This window comes from Halichoeres trimaculatus, unplaced genomic scaffold (genome assembly GCF_033239565.1).
Source record: "Halichoeres trimaculatus isolate MK-OKI-2021-1 unplaced genomic scaffold, fHalTri1.1 fHalTri1_scaffold_2, whole genome shotgun sequence".
Classification (NCBI taxonomy): Eukaryota; Metazoa; Chordata; class Actinopteri; order Labriformes; family Labridae; genus Halichoeres; species Halichoeres trimaculatus.
The window spans coordinates 16,508,899-16,527,033 of record NW_027437180.1 but is presented as its reverse complement, the minus strand read 5'-3'; the positions used below and the strand labels follow the sequence as shown (position 1 = coordinate 16,527,033).

Genomic DNA, 18,135 nt, shown 5'->3' with positions numbered 1-18,135 from the left:
CTTCGCTTCTCGTCTTCTATTTGATGTATTTTGTTTATATGTTGTGTTAGAAGTGTATCTTTGAAAGCATCTGTCTTTGCCGTTCTTTGTATATCATATCTGTATTTTGCGGTTGTAGCACTTCTCCTGCTTTTGCACTTGACAAAGTCAAATAAAGAGTTTGACAGCTGAACTGTGCATGATAAAATGATCCTGGTGTCCAATTCAAATGAAATACTGTATAACATAAAACAAATGAAGGGTCGACTGATCATTGGCCTGGCCAACTATCAGGGGCTGACATTTAGCTTGTTATCTGTATCTGCGTTAATTATAAGGATTGGAAAAATTGAGAAGTGTGCCACAAAGACTCTGCTGCCGGTTTGTCTCCCTCTTGGTCTGTTGCCACCACTTTGTCCACGTAATGTCCTGTCAGTTAGTAAATACTTGTATGACTGGTTTGTAACTTTGTTGTTTTCAAGGATAGAAACTCACCTCCAGGTGGGTGTCAGTATGATCCCCTGAAAAATAATGTTTACCCCTACAAATACAATGTAAATCTTTCTCAGAGTTAACTTTGTATTACCAATCACTGTCTCCGAGGGCTGAATAAAAACAGTAATCCTTTCAAATTTACTTTTTATTCCACACACATATTTACATACAAACACTACCTGCTCCTAAATGTAGTGTCTGTACAACTTCACTCCTTGTACATCAGAAGTATTTTGATTAGTCCTACAAAGTGCGAGGCATTAGCTTTTCAAAGTTTCTGAAAAATATGCAGAATTTTCCGTCTCCACATATCAATTCTTCATCACAAAATAAGCTGTGAAGCTCCCGATTTTTCTGATACAAAGTCCCAGATAGTTGAGGTCAAAATCAGTGTGTCCTCCTGAATTCCTCCACAAAGGTGAAAATAAACTCCCCTCAACTCTAAGGCAGGTGTGTGCATGTCTATGGTCGTGTGTGTGTCTGCCAGAAAATAAAATGTAATCAAACAAAATCAGTGAAATCATCAACTGTTGATACAAGTCTTTTCCTCTGCCCTGAAGCTTCTGTGTTGGCAGCCTGGGTGCTCTGTTGAAAAGACTTGCTCTGCTGATTGTGACCCTGGGTCAGGGAGATGCCGGGCGTCGAGCGAGACTGAATGTCTTCCTGAGCCTGAGCCAGAGCAGAGGGATGTCAAGCAGGGTTGGATTTATGAGAGGAAAGTTATATTAGCTGTAGGAAATATAGTGGGAGTAGTGATAAAGAGGAACATGTTTTATCCTTTATGTCTTTCCCTTACCCTGGTCCTGATCCTCTTAATGTGTCGTAACCGTGCTAACCACTTAGACGCATAAGCATCAGAGGGGTTGGCTCTGTACTGGTGCACTAAAGAAGCCATCTGCAAGGAGATAAAGATGAGTTTGAATATGTGTTTGTATGTGTGACAAGGAGTGACAGAGAAGTGTATAAAAAATAGACTTACATTTGCATGCAGAGCCATCTGTCTGACTAAGAAAGGGAGGTTACGGTCTGACACAATTTTTGCCACAGTCGTGTCCACTAACCCCTCCAGGTCTGAGAAGAAAAGCAAGAGAAGATGTTCGATGAAAACCAAGGGCACATTTCTTCATCTGAGTCAGATAATCAATCTTTCAAAGACCTCCACTCCACTCGACAGCACACATTTTCCCTCTTTCTTTTTTACTGTAATACTCCCTAATATACTAAATTATATCAATGCAGTAGGGCTGCATGATATTGGAGAAAAAATATGTTTCAATATTTTGGTTTCCTGTGATACATATTGAGATATATTTTAAAGTTTACTGCTTCATCCTGTTTAGCTGAATTCTCCCTGAAATGATAACAGACTCTCACCTTATTGCCTCTGTGACTCTCTCCGCCTCTGGAAACATGACTTATGTTAGCAAAGAGTTTTAATCATGTTGATATCTGTAAATTATTAATATTAATCTACAATTCTCCCTGCAAGTGACAATTCTCACATCAGGTCAGACTTTTTAATCCTGTGCTCCTGCACAGAGGATCCATTAATTAAGTTTACCTTCATGACCAAAAAATATTATGGGGATATTTATTAAATCAGACGCACAGTGGCTCACAAATTTGTCTTCATCCAAGTTGTGCCTTTTTGTAGGCTTGAAGATTTTAACAGAGATATGTAGCAATGAAAAGTAATGTTTTGAGACATTTCTAGAATAACAACATATTGCATACATCGAATAGCCTTGTGATTTGAATATTGAGCAAGCACATATTGCAATGATGATACTGTAACTATATATTGTGCAGCCCCATTATGCAGTATTATGATGTCAAGACATCATGTGAAAAATGTTTACATATTATTAAACTGAATGTTTTGTGAACTTGGACAATCTCTAAAGGAGTTGTTTATTGATTATGCAGGTACAGGGTATATGCTGAAATCCTGAGGTTAAATTCAATACCTTTTTAAGACTTTTTTAAAAACCTTTAAAAATGTAAGACCTTATCGCGAATTTAAGCTGTTTTAAGCAACAAATCTTCGACAGTTGTGGTTTGCATTTTAACATAAATTAGGTAAACTGAGAAGGAATAAAGCTTGAAAGAAAAAATGAAGCTAAAGGCAGGATAATTGACATTCCCATTCCAACAACAAGTAACAGTTATTTAAGGCCAACTTGCAGAAAAAAAAAAAACAAGAATTTATTTAATCACTGTCAAAATTTAGGACGTGTTTGAGATTGTGTTATTTGCTTTCTATCAGCGCTACATACTGACGGCTGCTAAACTACTCTACAAACTGAGTTTGTTGTCACATTAGCCTCTGGATATGTTGAGCTGCTAGCGATACATATAGCCCGCGCCTCACAAAATTACAACTTTGCTTGTTGTCACATTTCAAGCAACAGCGCTACATAACTGTACTGATAAATACCTTATCTCATCGCGTTGTTTCCAGTAAAAAGGTGATTTGAACAAAGAAAATTTGTTCCAAAACAACTGAGATCAGGAGAAGCTGGGGGAAGGTTTCTCTAAATTTTATCACAGAAACAGACCACCCTTTTCATTTGAATCACCTCAGGATCTTTAAATAAAGCTTGATAGTTAGTATACAGGGCAGAGGAAACTTAGTGATGAGCTCACCTTTGCGGCACTGAAGGGTGACCAGGTTACATTCATAATCCAGGGGTTTGATCACCACTTCAACAAAGTTGAACTGACCCTGTCGAGAGGTAAAAGTAAGAGGATTGAGTTAGAGTAAATAATGTAAAATACAAATTTCTGAAAGCTGTGTGCGTACCTTGATAGTGCCCAGTTTGTAGTCTTCCCCTGAGTCGTTATACACAACCATCACAAAGTCGTTGCCAATGTGACGCTTTTTGTTGCAGCAGCCTTTGTCACTCTCTCTGTTTGGCATCAGCGTAGCTATGTGGAAGATCGCTGCAGAGACCGGATCATATTAAACATTAACAGACTGGCACTGAGACTCAAATGACAATAAATGTCACTGTCTGCCAGCTCTCACCCTGCATGATGTCGTCATGCCAGCAGTAAGTGAACTCTCCATCATCTCCGTACTGGTCAAGCCCTCCAAGGAAGATCTGGTCAGGGTCACAGTCTTTCAGGTGGATTAATTTGCCCAGGCCTGTCAGGAAGGCAGCGTAGCGGTTTGATCCATACTCATTTGACAGAATGGCCACTTCATTGCTGACCTGAGGAGAGTGAAGGAAATACAAGTGTGAGGGTCGAGTGCAGGATTTATAAGACTTATCATCATCATCTTAAGAGAGAAGTCAGTCTTGTTTTATCACCTGACTGGCTCCAACAAACACCACTCCAATCTTGTGGGTGTCATATGGAGGCATCTGGTCCAGAACCTTCACAGCTCGGTCAATCACCTACAGCACACATTAAACACTGTGAACACCACTTAGAGAGGGACTGTAACAGAGTCCCAGTCGTTCAAAAAGGTGGGCTCACCTGAGTTTTGGGAAGCAGCAGCGGTTTGTTGGCTTCATTTCCAAAAAAAGGTGAGTGGTAGAGCTGGAGGAAAACGAAGCTAGAGGAGAGAGGAAGGAGAAAATGAAACTATTAACCAATTTTACCAAACCAGTCACTGTGGCTTAGTAATGACCATGATTTGTGATTCACAGGCAGTGTCTAAAAATTCTCTACAAAACACAAATAGAAACAGTCATTATTAATACTTAAACTACTTGTTTTGCGGGAGCAGAATTAATTTCTATCTCTTATTTTCTTATTTAACAAATCCTGCTATTTTTATCTTTGCTAAGACTTGTTATTGCCATGCTGCTGCCAAGATGACTTGGCTTTTACCTCACATCGTTTATTTAGCAGACAAAGGTCAGAGAGGCAGACAGAAGTCTTAAAGTGTTCCCACTGGAGTACCTAGGGCTCAGTCCGGAGATCTTCTCTGTGTTGTTTGGTCCAGGTCGACTGTGGTACGAGTCCCTCTCTGTCCTTCTTTCCCTTCTGGAGGAGGGGGCAGACACTGAGATGGTGTGACCCCGAGGACGGTGCCCTCCGCTGGGAGAGATCGGTCCAGGTTGTGCCGCTGCTGCCGGAAACTCCAGTTTCATCCTTGCACTTCCTCCACTTTGAGATGACACAACCCCTGGGGCTTCCCCTCCTTGACCCTGACCTGCTAGGCCATTAACATCCCCTCCTGTGCTTCCCTCCACCTTTTCTTTGTCCACATGAGGCTGCTGGGGCTGAGGCTTGCCATCTGGAGGAACTTTTGGCCATAACGTGTCTCCTGAGGCAGTCTCAGACTCCATAACTGCCTTGGAAAAGGCTTCAGGTAAGGTTTGGAGCTCAGGAGAGGAGCTGGACTTGTTAAGTCCATGGCCCTGGGACTGAGGGTGTGTCTGGAAGGGAAGCTCAGGCCCCTGGCTACCTGGGGTGGAGGGCCCTGCAGCGGGCTGATCGATAGGAATTGCTCCTTCACTAACTTCTTCCAGAGTGGACTTTTCATCATCTTGACTGGAGGTCGAGGAGGACTGAAAGAATTGATTTGAAAAGAGTTTAAAAAGACAGTTACGCTTGGATGGCACTTATTTAAGAAGACAAGTTTTCAAATATCAACAACATATCTAAAGGAGCAGAAATTATGCAAAACAGTGTGGCTGTTATGGACTGCAGCTCATTAAGCTGAGAAACTAAAATATGGAGTTGAGTCTCTATCAGCTGGTATAAAAACAATAACAGGTGGTTGAGATGCTGTGGTAAACACTCATTTTTCTCACACCTTGGAGGTTTTAGCAGAGAAATCATAATCACTGCAAGACATGCGACTTCTTCCTTATTGTTGTGTATTTTTAACATTTTGCAGCAAAGATGTTTTTTTTAAATCTTCATTGTCTTGTTGAGGACAAAATAAACTTCATGCAGTGTCATCACCAACCCTGCTGAGCGTTCCAGGAGGCGGGATCTTGGTGAACTTGTCCGTAGACATGAAGATGGGATCAGACGTCATTGGCTCAAACTCTTCACTTTCTAACCAGTCAGACGGGGTGTGTGCTGTGGTGACCCCCGAGCTCTCCTCCATCACAACAACAGAGTCTACAGCGGGACAGAGATGCAGCCATGGGGGTGAAACATGGACACAGAAACAGTTCCAGCTTCCCTCTCTCTCTCTCTCTCACACACACACACACACACACACACACACACACACACACACACACACACACACACACACACACACACACACACACACACACACACACACACACACACACACACACACACACACACACACACACAAGTAACCACAGTATGGTCTTGTTTTAGTATTCACAAATGAAAGACTGACACCCAACAAACATCAAAGAACAAAGCTGTCAGAAGACATGAAAACTTCACACACATTCTCTGTAATCTAAAGAACAATAAGACTAATTAATCATCGTAACAGAAAACACAATCGTTTGATTACTTATTGAACAAAACACAAGAGGTGGCCGGGCACACACACACCCACATTTACACACATGAACACACATCAAGATCAAGACCTTTAGGGGGTTCGGTCTGCTAACACTGAGATCAAAGACAAAGACAGATCAATGCAGCGAGCATCTATCCATTACTGCTTTATCTAGGTTTGATTTTTCCATCAAGATGCATGCATCTGTTGGTTGGTTATATTGGCAAAAAAAAGAAAACAACAGCAGCCCAGACCAGGCCCTGCAGAACTGAATCTCCAAAATAGATCCCCACCCTACAGCTGAAAGAGACAACACCGTCTAGTCTCCTCCATTTTTTTTTTTGCCTCTGATATCTGCAGCTTCAAACACTTCATCACTCTTCATCACCGTACTCTGCAGTCAGTAAGGCAAGGAAGACAATATGAGCAGCATGAGGTCTGGGCTTTTCTGTTGACAACATCAGGAGGTCAAAGGTTAAGAGGTCAACCTGGGAGTATATTTCTATGAGTTAGAGCAGTTGATTAGGAGGAGAAAATAATCATTTGGGAGACCAAACAAAAATCATGAACTACACTCAGGTGTCATTGGACTTATTGATCCAAGTGCAGGCATGTTTGCAGCACCACTAACAAGGGGACCTTCCCTCCCTCCCTCCCAGTGTTAATGGACAACTGATGGGTGAAAACAGAAATGCTGAATTCCTTCACTTGCACAATTTTCTAATTTAAAAGAGCAGGTTTAATGCACCACTGAGTTAGCCCTATGCATGAAAGGCTTTCAAATGAAGCTAAAAGTTGCAATATGGCTGCTAGCATGTATTTCAAAGAACAGAAAAGCATTTTGGGAAATACAGCTTCCACCTTTTTTGTTGTAATGATGAAGAGATTGATTCTTATTCCAAATAAGTCAATTATGTTGCTGTGGCCACAGGAACGTAAATACGATGGCCCAAACAAGACCTGCACATGAGCATGCATAAAACCCCAACATGGGGTTAGAAATAACATATGAATAAAATTAACAAAACAACGTGTTAATTAGTGAGTGAACGAGAGCTTTCCTTTCCTTTTGGTGCTTATGGAAACAGAGCAGGTGGTGGACGAAGTACTCAACTTTGGTGTAAGTATCAGTACTTGTGGTGAAATCTCACTCCACTACAAGTCAAAACTGTTTGGTCAAAATTTTAGTCAAATTAAAGTAATAAAGTATTTACTTTTAAAACACTGAAGTATTTTTGACTTTATGTACCAGAAATATAGATTGGATTGATGTTACGAAGGGATGAAAAGGGAAACAAAGAAGGAAGGAAGAAAAGGGAAGAGATAAGGAAAATGACTGTGAAAATGGGAGAAAAGGAAAGATATGGGAGAGGGGAGGATGAAGAAAGAGAAAGAAAGGAGATAGGGAAAGGGAAGGATAAAGGAGGGGGAGAGAAAGAGGGGTGAGAGAGGAAAGGGAAGAAAGGAAGGAGAAATAACAGAGGAGAAATAAGGGGAATAAAAAAGAAAATAAGAAAAAGGGAAGAGGAGAAGGAAGGAAGGAAGAAAAGAAGGAAGGTTTGGCACATATAAGCTAAGCAGCTTCAGCCTAAACCTTTTCGGTCAACATGGTTTTCAGTGGCGTCACTTTGGTTAGTATACTTTTAAATATGATTGAAATAAACTAACAAACTAACTAAGTATTCAAAAGTACAAAGTAAATTTTCCAATATCAATACAATGCAGTACTGTTTCCTCAGTGCTTTTCAGAACCTCTTAACTCTCTTAAACCAACTGATGATGTACTGACTTACTCATGTACAAACAACAACTCGACCTTCAAGAACTCATGGATCCTGTTGAACCACTGGCTACATGACAACACAACACACGCCTTAATGAAATCTGTAAACTACACACAATGTCCATCCTGCATTTTTCCATGTATGTTAAAAGTGATGGAAATCTCTAGAGCAGTGGTTCCCAAACTTGTTTTTTTTTTGCTGCACCCCTCTTTTGGTACCTATGATTGCAACAATCTTACTACTTACTAAATGACTGTTATTCATATTCAAAAATGAACTGGAAAAATATCATTTTTAGCAGTTTTTTTTAATCTCCTCTGCACAGAAACTTTTTTTCTGCCACAATAACATTAATTGTGCAACCAACCAAGAAACTAAAGAAATTGTCACTTTTTGCAATAGCTCTGTCTGACAAGGGAAGCTGGTATTTTAGGATTATAAATAAGATTCATTATAAAATGTCAGAGTTTCTGTACTTCTAATAAACTAATCCAATTGTCACTTCTCCTGCCTATCACTATCCATAATGAGATCTTTCAGGGCTTATTTTGATTTAATACAGTGACAATTAAACCATAATCATGTAACACATGGGAAGGTGTTCAGAGCCTCCTCTCCTGCTGTCAGTCTGTCACTGCAGAGGGAGGACCCGTGTCTCACGTAAAACAGAGCAGAGTGTACATGTTCACGTTTGAGCAGGAACAAAAGTGATATGAATACATGATGTTTGAATCACAGAGATTTACTGCTGTACTTGAGGATGTGCAGCTTATATCACCTCTGGTTTATGTTGAACTGTTTGTGACTCTCAGCTCTGCTGTAATGATGATTAGTGCGCACACAGTGCTGCGCATGGAGCCAAGGGTTAAACGCCACAGTGAACAGAGATGATGGGGGAACAATTAAATAATGGACACATGTTTTACCCAAACTATGCATTGACCCCCCCACCATAACTTCACCCTAGTTTGAGAAGCACTGCCCTAAAAGAGTTCTGAAACCTCAAACATTGAGATGAGATATGGCCATGAGTGCACTGGTTTCTCAGCTTGAGTGTCTCCTGCCATTGCCAAGTTTTGTTTGAATGAAAGCAGGAGGTACGAGCGGCTGAGACAACCACAGCGTGTGGCCAATTGCATTCAAGAAAAAACACCAACAGCTGACTACAAAGCATTGCTGAGCCCAAAAGGAATGAGTAACGAAAAGCTTCTCAGAAATGTAGTGAAGTCAATAGTACAATATTTGTCTTTGAAATGTAGTGGAGTAAAAGTCACAAGTTTCCAAAAAATAAATTCTCAAGTAAAGTACGGATACTCAAAAAATGTACTGAAGTACTCAAGTTAAATATACTCCATTAATGTCCACCACCACATGCTTCCACTGTTTCAAGGAAAATGAGGCTGGTAAATGCTGACTGCATTTGGAAAATAAATATTTTCTTCTTATAAATAATGGGAAAACTCATATTTCCCAAAATGTGAACATATACTTTAAAAACATGCATCTGTACAAATAAATGATAAATTGGTCTTTAGGGTGGCTTTCAAAAGGCACCATAAGAGCGTTTCTGATCACATATTGGTTTATGTTGGTACTCACTGCCCACTGAATTGTGCAAGTAAGAAGAAATACACTACACCAGGAGTTTTCTTGAGGGGGAGGAGCGGGGGCACACATGTGGTGGATAGTACCTGCCCAGGAAATGCTCCTGTGCAGCCTGCCAGGGGCTGGAGGGCCTGGGAGGGCAGAGCCCAACCCGAGTGACCAGAGAGAGCCACCCACTGCAGGCAGGATGCCAGAAGACAGGTTGGTGGCACATGTCGCCACATAACACAGCGCAGACCAATCGCAAACCAGTATGGGGGTAAAGATGAAAAACATGAGAACAAGGATAAAAAATTAAAGAAAGCAAGTAGAAAAGAATAATGCTGAATGAGAGATGAAAAAGATGAGTCCATGAAGTAAAGAGTGTAAAAAATGGTATAGAACTGAAAGTAGTCGAAGACAAATGAACTGGCATCACAAAAAAGAGAGAGAAAAGCATGTAAAGTCAGTGATCTGTGACGATCACTGACCTGAGCAAATCAAAGCTAGTCTATTGATCACCTTCAGGTTCAAACAGGATTTTCAGGCTCATATCTCAGTCCATTAAAAAGAATGCAAAGGTTTTCAGTCAGGCAGACAGAAGAGAGGCATTCATGTGAAACAAACACTGGGTTTAAATCATTTAATTCTTCAGAGCTTGTTTCATATATTTGCTGTGATTGTTCATCATTTGAAGATCAAAAAACACCAACTGTTAGAAACAGTCAGAAAATGGCTTCTCTGGGACTGTAACTCACCTGTGTTGGAGCGCTGGATCAGATTTGCCTTTCCTCCCATGTTGCTGTGTGTTTGGACCTGGGGCTCGGAGACGGGGGCTGGTGCAGGAGCAGCAGTGCTGGCGGGAGCACTGGCTGTCTGAGTGGGAGGCTCCTTCACGCCCTCCATTGCCATGAGGACGCTGGAGAGCTCCTGCAGCGGCATGTTGCTAAGCTCAGAGGAGAAGGGGCTGGGTGGGTTCTCAAGACACATCAGCCAGCTGGTGTTTCCTGTGACGAATGACCGAGACAGTGAGCCACAGAGGATTACAGACAGGTTTTAAAAAGCACACACATAGGAGCATTCATAATCTGAAAGTCAAGTTAAAAGTTGGCTTTGGAACAGATTACAATTCATACAGAAGCCCCTGTAAGACCAATCAAGCAATATAGACATTAAACATGATAATAGAGATGTAATCACATAAGAGTGTGGTTAACATACCTGATGGTCTCCGTATGAAGATCTCGGCCCAGCCCTGTGTGAGCATGGGTACAAACTCAGCCAGGCTGGGGTTGTCTTTAAGAGGCTGGGGAGCAGCTGGGGTAGCAGAGGCAGAGGATGGAGGACCAAGACCATCCAGGTGAGAACTCGAGGGTGGGGAGAGAGGAGCAGTTAGCTCACCCTCAGAGGGGGACACCAGAGGACTGAGGCTCTGGGCAGGACCAGCACGTAGAGCGTGACCACCTGGGACAGGTGCAGAACAGAAGGAATCATTTTCATCCCACAGAATCTGAAAAAGTGAGCTTACTTCACACAGGGTGCGTCTCAATGCATTAACTTTGTGTCTCCTCCGTCCTATCTCCTCCACAGCACCAGAAGTACTTTCCCAGTCTCCATTTTGAAGACTGTCCCAAAGCGATAATTGCGCTCAAAGGAGAGAGGAGAGGATGGAGGAGACTGATCGGAGGAGCTATGATCGAGTCGACACAGGAGCTGGATTTGCGGAAGTCTTTTCACTGACAGACACGCCCCCATATGGAGTATCACTCTCTGATTGGACGCTGCAGCAGCTCAGACTTTACATGAAACTTCACAAACACGATTGAATTTAATGAGACAGTAAAGGCGAGCTGAGGACAGGCACAGAGGATTGTTCAGAAACTGATCAAAAATCTGGTAATTAAGTGTTTGTTGTGAGTTTAAAGCACAAAACACTGAATACAACCATCATGAAATCAATATAACAGAGGATTAATACAGAAAACTGACTGATAGATAATATCTTCCTGAGACACAATAAGGTGGGTTATATTAATAAGCTTCAGAGGTCACGATCAGATGGGCTCCAGATAAAGGCTAAATAATTCATAAATAATCTCACAATTACACATTTCACCGGACAAGTGATCCATGAGCTTCTAAACAGCACACAGAATAAACAGAGAGCAGGTTTTCTTCATGGTAACGTGTTTGTTAAACAGGTTAAAGAAACAGACAAATCTCTGTTACTGTTTCTGTTTGATCAGAGTTATTACAGCGAACATGTGCAGATGCACAAACAGCTGTTAGAGCTGACTGACAGATGATCCAGAGGTGATCAGCTGATGCCGTCATCAATGAAACACATCGTTTCATGTGATGCTCCGAAGGAGAGGATGTCCCATTGCTCTAAAAACAAATCTCCTCCATCCTCTCTCCTCTCTTCATTTCCTTGCGTCCCTCCCATGCATCTCTGGTGGGAGGGACTAAGACGCAAGTGAACGATGCAAGTGGAGGGAGGAAGGATGGAACTTTGGAGCTTTGAGACGCACCCACTGAATCACAAAATCAACAACACTTTGAGGTAGACTGACAGAGAAAAGACGGAAATCATTTCAATTCACGCTCGCATGATAAATGTGTTGCTATTCAGCCAATTACAATATAGAAGTTTTTTTTAATCTCCTTTTTTTAAGGTAAGCCCCTACAGCAGCCTGATGAATAAAGCAATAATAATTAATTGAATATGTATTAGAGGAAGATTGGGTGGAGTCGGTTACAGCATGAATGAGAAAAACAAAGATGAAAGCCTCCAGGGATAAAAACTCCCTGATGATTTCCGATTTTAAACCAGCAGGAGCTCATTTCACCCGGCTGTCCAGGATGTTTCAATAACTGGAGTCTGGGACTTCTTGCTATATTTGTAGAGTTTGAAAGTTATTAATCTTATACTAATACTACTAATGATGAAGCAGGTTTTGAACCTGCAGCTCGAAGTTCTGTTGCTAAATGCTATCTTTCCAGTAACTGAACACTTGTTACCTGACATGGAGCGAACTCTTATGCGTGTGGCTCTGTTGTGCTGCTGGCTCGACTGAGACTCCAGTTTGGCTGGGGCCTCTTTGGTAATGCGTGTGTGCAGTGATGGATCAGACCTGGAAGCACAAAAGAATAAATGTGACAAAGCAGCTAACAGTGAAGGTGATGATTTCAGCTTGCATTCAAAGGTTTTAACCATGACGTCATTTAAGTATCAATATTTTGCATGATTTCTTCCAATTAATCCGATAAACATTAAGATATTCCAGACTTACTCATACAGGAAAGCAAATATCAGTCAGACTTTTGCATCATTTGTAACTCTGGCATGAATAAAGACATTTTTTGTCATTTGATATGTGAGTGGCATCACCTTGTCATTTCTCCTCCACCTCCCAGACGCTCAGCCATGTCCAGGCCCAGCAGAGCCTGGGTTCTGACCCCTCCACTGGTTGTTATTGTCACCAGTTTGTTGCCAACCAACCAAGTCATGCTGCGACCTCCCGCCAAAAGAAACTCTGCAATGGGAGACCTGAGAAAACACAGAGATATCAAAACTGCATCTTTCATTTCACCACGTTGAAGCGCTGAAAACAAGTGCTTGCCAACCTCTTGGGTAGAGCTGAAAAGTTGGAAAAGACATATCGCGCCATCATGTCCAAACACGTCTCTGTGAGCTCCAGATGGACCGTCTTCAAGCCCTCGTCTGCCTGTGTCACCGCGTTTTCATCAGCGGAGCCCAGACTGCAGGTGGTGGTCGAGGTGTGCATCCTACAGGGAACAGGCAAAGTTTAAACAACAGAGAACAGAGCTGAGCAGGATGAGGGAAGCACACAGGCTCCAGATGAATTAACAGTGAATTAGTGCACACACAGACATGCAGGAGCTGACACTGGGACACAAAGGGAAACCTCAGAAAAACACCTTCACACACCAATATTCATGTTTCATCTGTTGCTGTTTTACATGCAATGCAAGCATTTATACACACACACATGCATCAACATGTGGTGGTGTGTATATATAAGCAAATCCTCAAAAAAAGATTACCAGCATTTCTTAAACAAACAAACAAGCTAACACACACACACACACACACTGGGGCATGTTATAAGTTTTCTAAACAGTGAGACCTTGTTTCTTATTTTACGCCAGCTAAATTGGCTGAATACAGGAGGAAAATTACACTATGACGCTTTGTGTTGTATGTTAACTGGATGAAAGGCTGCAAAAATCTGCAGGGTAAAAGCTTTGATTAGGTGTGTGTAATTAACTGTGAGTTAATTCCTCTACTGAAGCCAGATCTCTTCACTGTTCAAAGCACCTCTTTGTATCCACAACAACCATCAGCGCCTGCTCAACAGGAAAGCCGGCTAAAAGCTCCCTTACAAACATCAACATTGGTCTTAATTAGGCCTGAGAAGACAGAGGTTGTGGATTTCATAAAAAGGAATACGGTGCTGGCAGGCTTCTGAGACACAAGCACACTGAAAAAGTGGTTTATACAACCACTCTGCATCCAACTGTGAAGCCTCCGTTCAGCGCAGCAGGGAGTGTGCAAAGCAGACACAGTGTTCTGATGCCTCATCCTGTGCACATCAAAAACAACTATGGAAGTTAAATGAAGGCAAAAAATCAAAAGTAATGAGGCAAAAAACAAACATGGGAGTGAAAAAGATAGAACAATGAAAGAGGAGCATCTGTTTCTCATGGATTTGCCTGTTTTTTTTATGGAGACTTGTTAAAATAAGAAAAGAATAAGGAAGGAATTCAAGAGAGGAATTTTTCTCAGCTGAAAACAAGTGATGCCATTGTTCCATAAAATTATAATTTCACATAAGAATTCCTGTGAATTCATTTCAAATACTCCACAGATGGTAAATGAATTGTGTTTTGTTTTTGTTTTTGTATTTGGGATCCCGTAAGATTTCACTCCAAAGGAGCTGCAAGCAGTAACAAAGTGGTGTTAGGATTTCTGTCAGGGAGGTGCAAATCCCTCGGTTAAGTTAGAGGTAACATTTTTCACTTTAACTAGGTCCCAGTGTGTATGTGCATGGTGAGATACTTACCATTTATTCACTGGGTATGAGTCATTTCTCACCTGAATTCTACATGAAATTATCCCCAGGCAACATGACCATGAGACACTTTATAATAAGCACAGCGAGCGATTTTCACTGCTTCCCTATTCTTTTTTGTCAATTCAAACTGAAATTTGGACATTGATAGGATTTTAATTCCAACTGATTCTGATCAAATTGTTTAAATTAAAAAATTGGGGGGCTAAAACTAACAAAAGTAAAAGAAAATAAACCAAAAGTTGGTCATGTTGTCTGAAGTAGAGCAAGTATCTGACATACCATAGTGTGAGAAAGTAGCAGGTTTGCAGCCATTTAGCAGTTGTAGGCAGGTTAAGCTGATCTACACTGCAGTTGTTTGCTCTGATGAAGTTTTATGTATCAAAACTCAATTGAATGTGTCGTGGTTTCAAACATCTAAGCACTGGGCTCTGCTGCCATCTCTTGGGCAGAAGTTGTTGGATGAATGAATCTAACAACTGCAATGTTGGATCAAACATCTGTCATTCATTTCAGCAAATCAGCCGAGCAGGGATAAGCACAGAGGTGTGAAAAGCAAAAGTCAAGTGTTTGTGTGAACACTGTATGTGTGTGATGATACAAATGACAAGAGTCTGTAATTAAATCTATGAATATTAATATCAGCCCAGCTATTCCTGTAATCCCACACTAGGAGATTGCCATGGTCATTGCATCACAGTGTGTGTTTGTGAGTGGAGCAAAATAAAATGATGTTGAGCAAGCAGACTAAGCAGTGTTGTCCCTGTCACTGGGTGAGGAAGCAGAAGTGCCCTCCCCTCAGGAAAAGGGAGGCAGAGTTGGAGGTTGGGGTTGTTGACAATCAGGATAAGATCCCATCATTTTTTACACACATGCTTTGCACCAGTCCCCCCTGCCAGTCATTTGTTGTTAGAGCAAATCAAAACCAGTCAGCAATACACCCAGCAAAACAACAAACAAATAAAAGTCAAACCAAAGATGGTATGATCAAATAAAAAAACAGCAAAATCTGTGTTAGGACAAAATAAAACAGACCAAAAGGAAAATCTTTTCTGATGTTTTCTGCAAACACTGCATGCAAAAGCAAAGGATTAAAAATCTATAACAGCAAACGTATGATCACAGCCCAAAACAAACCAAAAGGTCAACACACAAACCTTCTTCCAGCATGCACCACCTGCTCCAGGTGTCCCAAAAACCACCCACAACCGCCAAACGGACCAGCATGACAATGACCCTAAACCCCATTAACCATCCCATGGAGGAAGCAACAAGTGTTTGGGTTGTTTTTTGTTTCATTACCGAAAAGGCTCTTGTCTAACCTGCGGACCGCATGTTCCGAGACACTGATGCTGCGGGATCGGAAAGCATCCATGGCTGACAGGTCCCTCAGCTCTTTAACAGGAGAGCTGCTGCTATTGGCTACCGCTGCTGCCGCCTTTGCCACTTTAGCTGCCCGCAGACTGGGCGGTGATGAATACCCATGGCGAGGAGCGAGGGGAACGGACCCGGGTTGGCGATATGGTGGTAGTGTGCAGTAAGGGGGTGGGTCATCGAGAGGGTGGTGTGGTTTGGGAATGCAGGGGGGGAGCGTTTGGTGTGTACAGGAATACCGGGAGACAGCAGGATTCGTCACCCAAGCACCAGAACAATATGAGCAGGTGACCAAAGGACACACGCCACGCAGGGTACAGAGGATGGGGTAACAAAGGTCAAAGGGCATGGGTCACAGGAGAAGGAGGGGCCAGGAGCAAGGAAGGCAGTATCCAGGATGACCATGACCACCCCCCAAAAACCACAACCACAATGCAGCACCCAATCGCAGGAGGCAGGGGAGGAGTCAAATGAAGAATTGAAAGAAAAACAAAACAAGGTGAAAATTAACAGCTGAACACTATGAATCAGATTACAGGAGAGCGGAAGAAGAAAAGGAGGATAAAAAAGGACAAACATCAACTTAAAGGGAAGAACAGACAAGCAGAGGGTAATAATATAGCTTTGCTACTCATAAAAGAAAATACACACAGAAAGTATTCAGGAGAGCAACAAAATAAACATTTTTCACACAGCAGGTACATCTTGAAGCCAAGGACTGGTACAGGAAGAGTAAAATAGTGGGGATGGACTCAGCACAGGCCTGAAATCATGGAAGTTAAACACACGCCAAAAAAAAGACACAAACAACTAAAACTGAAACGCTTAGTTAAACCTTTGAGTTGGAGCATTGCAAGTCTGCATGTCAAAGAATGACTTGCTTTAATTAATTGAATTTAATCAGGATTGAGTTTGATTGTATTTGTGTACCACATTTTCATGAGAGGAGACAAAATACGTGAAAAAATTAGATGCAGTTAATTACGCTGAATCTGACTCGCAGTACTGCAACTGGACAGGGGGTAATGAGCAGCACAAGGACAGATCACTGGATGGATTTAAACATAAGATGGAACACTGAAACGAGTATAAGTGGGAGATCAGTAAAAGCTGATGTAAGCAGAGATGCTGTGTGTTATTATAAAAGCTGTTAATAACAACAAGGGTGTAACCGTTTCTTTTTGAAGAAAGTAGGAAGGGCTGGGATCAAAATAAAAATGAGGGGGTAAGATGCAGGACGGACACACCCACTATTTTCTTTCACAGAGAAGAAGGACTAGGAATTTAAGCTTTATTGCAAATTGGGGGAAAGCAGAGTAACGGATCTTCAACCTGTTAGTAGTCTTTAAAACTAGTAAACAGTCATACTGTTATTTTCTTAGGTACATTTGTTGCTTACTCTCTGTCCACACATAAAGACTCAGAGAGAACGGTGATGTCCAAAACCTCTTCAGATATAAGATGTGACACAATCAACGTCCAAAGAGAAATGGTGCAGATTAGGCCACAAAAGTCTGCTGAATCCCAGCCTCTGAGCATCCTCTGTTCTTATGTTTTCTTATGTAATTAGTGAGTCTGGATGTTGCATTATAAAGAAAATTAAAACACAAACAATGAAAAACATTCACATCAGCACAGATGACAATGAGACCTTGCTGAGAAAAGCTTCCTTACACCTCTGTGTGAAAGACAGTGTGTATTTCTCTTTTTGTTTGATTGATGTCTGCGACATCTGTTAACAGTCAGGATGGCAAAGTGTATGGGTGAGATCAACCCCTATAGGTTTCCTCATGTCAACGCAGTTTATGTACCTTTACTTCCATGCTACAAGTTGTGGACAAAGTAACACAAACCCCTGAACATGTAATCTGCACATTAATTCTGTCTTGTGCATTATATCAAGACTTATTAACCAAACAAATGTCAGTCTCCAATTCAGGGATGCTCCTGCAGGGCTCAAGCTGCTTGGATGTGACAGAGGTATTCGTGTCATTTTGTTCACTCCTTGTAAGTCAGGACAACCTAAACAACAAACACTGGAAAATATAAACAAATTCTAAATGTAAAAATCATAAACAATAAGTACAATGACATAATGATCACCATGGCAACCTAAGAGGAGTCATTACAACCATAGTACCAGCCTAGCCTAGAACCCAGTTACCTTGGCAACCCCAACCCTCCAACACAACAATGGCCACATGGTAAGTATGCGGTGCTGGTGAAGCGTCAGCACTTGGGCATGTGTACAGATGCTTTACCTTTTAGGCCTTTCGTTGAGGCTGGTGCTCCGAGCACGAAATGAGCTTTGTTCATGACCATCATCGAATGGCAGCAATGCGTTTGAACGCAAACCCTTAAAACAGAGAAA

The 18,135-nt window shown here is 41.7% G+C and overlaps 1 protein-coding gene across 3 annotated transcripts in view; it reads right to left on the bottom strand.

Moving 5' to 3' along the window:
- Nucleotides 1-628: 628 nt before the first annotated feature.
- tsc2 (TSC complex subunit 2) overlaps nt 629-18,135 on the bottom strand; it is a 30,342-nt gene continuing 12,835 nt past the window's right edge. Inside the window, exons 25-42 of one of the 3 annotated variants that reach the window (XM_074684446.1) lie at nt 18,026-18,120; nt 15,713-15,853; nt 12,922-13,083; nt 12,686-12,844; nt 12,316-12,428; nt 10,516-10,758; nt 10,053-10,301; nt 9,402-9,491; nt 5,402-5,559; nt 4,387-4,997; nt 3,958-4,036; nt 3,789-3,875; nt 3,503-3,689; nt 3,278-3,417; nt 3,121-3,199; nt 1,454-1,545; nt 1,271-1,369; nt 629-1,143 (exon numbers count right to left, since the gene is read on the bottom strand). In XM_074684446.1, coding sequence (XP_074540547.1) covers nt 976-1,143; nt 1,271-1,369; nt 1,454-1,545; nt 3,121-3,199; nt 3,278-3,417; nt 3,503-3,689; nt 3,789-3,875; nt 3,958-4,036; nt 4,387-4,997; nt 5,402-5,559; nt 9,402-9,491; nt 10,053-10,301; nt 10,516-10,758; nt 12,316-12,428; nt 12,686-12,844; nt 12,922-13,083; nt 15,713-15,853; nt 18,026-18,120 — 2,952 coding nt within the window. In that variant the 3' untranslated portion in view covers nt 629-975. The remainder of the gene's footprint in view (nt 1,144-1,270; nt 1,370-1,453; nt 1,546-3,120; nt 3,200-3,277; nt 3,418-3,502; nt 3,690-3,788; nt 3,876-3,957; nt 4,037-4,386; nt 4,998-5,401; nt 5,560-9,401; nt 9,492-10,052; nt 10,302-10,515; nt 10,759-12,315; nt 12,429-12,685; nt 12,845-12,921; nt 13,084-15,712; nt 15,854-18,025; nt 18,121-18,135) is intronic. The other 2 variants (XM_074684429.1, XM_074684438.1) reach the window with 2 other exon arrangements.